The sequence below is a fragment of the Belonocnema kinseyi genome, chromosome 2, assembly GCF_010883055.1.
Source record: "Belonocnema kinseyi isolate 2016_QV_RU_SX_M_011 chromosome 2, B_treatae_v1, whole genome shotgun sequence".
Classification (NCBI taxonomy): Eukaryota; Metazoa; Arthropoda; class Insecta; order Hymenoptera; family Cynipidae; genus Belonocnema; species Belonocnema kinseyi.
In genome coordinates this window covers 108,880,319-108,885,599 of record NC_046658.1, presented here as the reverse complement: position 1 = coordinate 108,885,599, position 5,281 = coordinate 108,880,319, and the positions used below count along the sequence as shown (strand labels likewise).

Below are 5,281 nucleotides of genomic sequence, written 5' to 3'. Positions count from 1 at the left end.
ATCGACTCAGGATACTTATAAGATACTACCATGATTTTTTCAGATTTTTTGGTCCAAAAATAAATTAGGCCAAAAACCGGCCTTACCGACCCTCCCCCTTTCCTGCTCCAAAGTAAAAATTATAATTTTTCATGGAAATTCCCCGTCCCAAACTCAAAATTGTATTTTTTATAGGAATTCCCTATTCTAATTGTTAAAATTATATTTATTCACTAAGAACTTAAGTTTTCGGAATTTTTCTTGAGACGGGAACCGCAGTACCGTGAGACAGGCGATACTCAGTCATGCGTGACACACAGCATGAGGACAGTCCTCTCAGCACTTTGGTTGCATCAGCTATAAACATGTGTCCAAATCCAACAAAAATGGCTCAGGCGACCCAGATTGTTTACGTTCGATTCATTCAATTTATGTTGAAGGCCACTGCATGCCATTCTCGAAACCGTACTTTAATCAATAGTTGAGTGTATATTTATTTACTGTAACTCCCTATCCAAAATCCAATATTATAACTCTTTACTAAAATTCCATGTTCAAAATAAAAATTATAATTCTTAACCAAAATTCTTTGTCCTAACCTAAAAATTATATTTTTCTACTAAAATTCCATGTCACAACATAGAATTATGAATTATTTCGAAAAACCCCTGCCCCAATTCAGATTATAATTGTTTTGGAAAACTCACTATATCTTGTGTCATTTGGAATTTCTTTGAAAAATTCCCTATTCCAGATGAAAATTATGATTTTTTTCAACAAAAAAATCCTGTTTTAACTCAGAATTAGAGTAATAAAAATATATGAAACTACTTTTAATTTGCATATTAGTTTATTCTAGGCAAAAATCAAGGTCATTGAATCGATAAAAAGTTGAATAAAGGATTTGCAATTAAAAAAATTTTAAACTTAATGTTTCAAATTCATCTATTTCATTCTGTGCACAGTGAATTCAAATAATTTAAAAATTGAAGGAAAAATTTTACTCCGATAACCAGATCTTTTTTCGAGATTTCCAATTTATATTTCCGTATTTTTGAGTACCTTGAAACCATTTTTTTTCATTTTAAACGGCTTTTTTCATTTTTATTTTTGGCAGAACTTTCCAAAACCACATAATTTACGATGAAAATAAACATGATTTGTTTTGGCATTCGAGTTACTTAATCACTCGACAAAATAGGAGAAATTCACAGGATATCTTTAAAATTTGAACTATTTAGTGTTCACCTTTTAGTATCTTACGAGAAGATTAAAAGCGACATTAAGTCTGAAATTTATATCTCCTTGGTTGTTAATGATAAGGATCTAAATTATTAGTTCTTCTGAAAGAGACATGGTTCGAAATTCATGCCAATATAAATCATGTCTCCTCTTCCGTTTGGCAACTCAATTCCAGTGGTTGCACTATACATGTATATTTTCTTGATACCATTGATAATTTGATATTGCGGGATTTTCTTCTACCATATTGTATCCTGTTTTAACCTAATACAAATATAATTCTCTCTCAATAAAAAAATAAAACAATAAACATCACTAAGGGAATTAACCCAAATTAAAAAATAGAAATTTATGTGCTTACGATTTATTCCTTAATGTATAAATTTATAAGCACTTGTTTTATAAAAACTGAAAAAATACTTAACTCCTATATTACGACTGGTTTTGGGAATGGCTTTTTTTGACCTTGATCCTAAATCAGGAGAATCCAAACGTAAGCAGACAGAGCCACAAGGATGATTTTTTGTTTGATTTGAACGCATAACGCAACCTGATGCAACTAACGCACTCAGAGTGCGGCTCTCGAGCTATTTGTCACGCTTGACTAAGCAAATTCTCTCTTTCGATCCGGCGGCTCCGTTCTACATGAAACGGCGAAGACCATACATTCTAGGAATAGCGTAAACCGGGGATCTTATTTCAGGAGTTGAGTGTAAGTTCAGTTTTAATTCTTGATTTAAAATATGCAATTTAATTTTGTTATTATAGATAAGAAATAATTTGTTTGAAAAATAAATCATACCTCAGCCCGATTGTAGCCTGAGATTTTGCAAAAGCTCTCATTGCAATAAACGATTGGGAAGTCTACTATTTGAGCATTGGCCAATAGAAAACTGCTGTCAGCTGTAATCAGAAAATTAAGAATTTATTATAGTATTAAATTGTATGCTATATATAGAAATATACATAATATATTATAAACTATAATACCAGGCATGATAGTTCAAAATACTCTCGAAATAGAGTAATTTTTCACGAAAATAGGGGAATTATTGGGGAATATTTTTATTACATCAAATTAATGTTGGTAATATATTGAATAAAATTAGAAACGCTTCAAATTCGTGAGATTTCAAGTTGAAATATATTGTAATTAAAAAATATATATAATAGTGTATATTTTAAACAGAACATTTTTTATTTTAAATAAAAAACAGTTGAATTCAACCAAAAAGATTTCAACAAAATGGGTCACTTTTTCCAAATAGTTAAATTTTCGACCAAAAATATAAATTTTCTACAAAAAGTTCACTTTTAATCCAATGGTTAAATTTGCTGAAAAAATAGTTTGATTATAAAGCCACAAGGACGAAATTTCTCCAAAAAATGGAATTTTCAACCCGAAAATATGACCTGAAAAAAAATGCAATCGAATAGTTGTATTTTCGACCTAAACAGTTGAAACAAATCAATTTGAACGAAAAAGATTATTTATTAACAATTGAGGTAATTTTCAACCAAGTAGTTAATTTTTCAACCAAAAAAGTTGAATTTTAAAACAACTACTTAATTTTCCAACCACGCAGCTTAATAATTAAAATTAATTAAATAATTAATAATTAATTATATCTTCAAATAAATAAAAGAATTGTTAACCATAGAGTATGAATTTATAAACATAAATATAATTGTAAACTTTTAAACAAAAGGAAAATTTCTCTATCCAACAAGACGAATGTTTAACAAAGCAGTGGAACTTTTGACCAAAGATCACTTTTAAAAATTTAATTTTCAACCAAAAAGTTGATTTTTTAAGGCAATTGAATTTGTAATAAAACAGATTATTTTTAATCGAGAAAAATTAATTCGAATCAGACAATTGACATCTCTACCAAAAAGATTAATTTTTAATTGAAAGGTTTGAATTTTCTATTCTAAAAAAGATTACCTTTTGACAAAATAGTTGATTTTTTAATGAAAAAATACAATGTTCAACGAAATAGTAGAATTGTATAAGATGTTCGCTCTGTGCCGAAAATATGACAGCAGATTTTTCATTCAAAAAGAATTAACTCTCGAGAAAAAATATTTGAACTTTCTTATAGACTTCTATTAACTCATTTCGCATCTAAACGAAACAAATAAGAAAATAGATAAAACGGGGAACATCTTAAAAGCAGTGAAAAAAGAAGAGTTTCCTCAAAAAGAATAAGAACTTGTTGTAAAATAAGTAATATAAAAATGATTATAGAAACAATTTTCCGAATAATCTGAAAAGTTTTATAAATGATAATAAAATTCTCAGTTTGTTTTAATTTAATATCTGGATTCCCAATGTACATTCGCATGAAAAATAATAGTGAATTATTCCATTTTTGTTTTAATAATATTTAACTTCTCTGATCTGATGCTCGATTCATTCGTACATTTCCTCTGTGTTTCTGACTTTCACTCGAGGGGAAAAGGCACATTTTTCAGGTTAGTTCAACTCTGATATTTATATTATTTTGTAAAACGTTTATTCTTTCTCTTTGATGTGAGAGAAGGGTAGGTTCAGGATTATGATCCCGCTTCATAAGGGAAAGGAAAATATTACCCTTGACCTGGGGTCATATAATTCTATTAGTCTGTGGCCCTTTATCATGTCATTTGTATTTCCCAAAAGCACGGTCAATTTGGGCAAAATAATTCCTAATGTACTTACGCATGTAAATAAAAATAGTTTCAGATTTTAATTAAATAAGGTGGTCCCAAAACTTCACTTCCCAAATTCCATGAATTTTCTCTGAATTTTTTCCTGACAATTCTTATTTGAAAACAATATATCTTCGCTCCACTGGGAATCGAACCACAGAACTTTCGATTGCCGGTCGGGTGCTTTTCCAATTAAGCTATTAGAAAGAACGAAAGCAGAATCTTTTTTCAGAAGTACACGCTATCTCAAGCCAGGTGTTACATTTATGATACGAGTAATTTAAAGGAATCTGTATTATCATCAGAAATAGTTACCATCAATCAGTGTAGATATCATTCCACAATCCGCTAAAATAGAAATCAACACTATCGATTCAGTTAAAGTCATGTGATACTTCGTCGTCTGATAAATCGGGTTCAGATCTCGCGGTTTTTTGTTCGCAAAAATTAAAAAAATTTTAAACTGAGTTCGGAGATGCTATACAACAGTATAACGGACATCCCTGAACTCCTTTTTGAGGGATAATAACAAAAAATTGTCGGTAGCCATTTATTAATTATTTATGAAATAAACTTCTTTAATTGCCTAGAAAAAATTTTAGTTCCGGGACATTAGTTACTATGTTTTTTGCTTGTCACAAGTTATCGGCCAAAAATATTGTGTAGTTTGGAAGTAAAACTGGTGAAAATGGTAAAAAACCTAATCTCAAAATAAACACACACGTTAAGCTGGTTTAGAAAATTAAATTTTTTGTAATTATTCCACAAACGAAGAGTTCGGGGATATCCTTTAGCATGTTCGCCATCATTCCCCAAATTTTTAAGACAAAATCTTTATTATTTTAGGAAAAAATCCGGGGGAACCTAATACTGGTAAACTCGATAATTTTCTAGGTATAACATTCCCTTAACTCTTCAAATAACAAAAAAAATACTTAACGCCATTTCTGACTAGATGGAAAATAATTTTTTTTTCCTGAAGAAGATCTACTCTCTTCGCTCCACTTGGAATCGAACCACAGAACTTCCGATTGATGGTAACTATATCTGATGACAATACAGATTCCTTTAAATTACTCGTATTATAAACGTACGAGGGTAGTTCAATAAGTCCTTAGAATGAAGTATAAAAACAATTTTTTTTGGGTAAATTTTTTTTTATTTTTCAATCGCTTTTCAAGATTTTTTAATCCTTCAGAAAAGTGCGTTTTCGGAAGTTCCTCAAAATAAGCACTTACAGAGGCAATGACGTCTTCGTTGTCTTAAAATCTCTGTCCACCGAGCCATTTTTTCAAGTTTGGAAATAAGAAAAAGTCACTGGGGGCTAAATCTGGTGAATACGGTGGGTGTTCGACCAATTCGAATT

General features: G+C 30.0%; 1 protein-coding gene across 1 annotated transcript in view; it reads right to left on the bottom strand.

The window, feature by feature from the left end:
• LOC117167051 (potassium voltage-gated channel protein eag) overlaps positions 1 to 5,281 on the bottom strand; it is a 227,636-nt gene that overhangs the window by 106,956 nt on the left and 115,399 nt on the right. Inside the window, exon 2 of the mRNA XM_033351630.1 lies at positions 2,024 to 2,124. Coding sequence (XP_033207521.1) covers positions 2,024 to 2,124 — 101 coding nt within the window. The remainder of the gene's footprint in view (positions 1 to 2,023; positions 2,125 to 5,281) is intronic.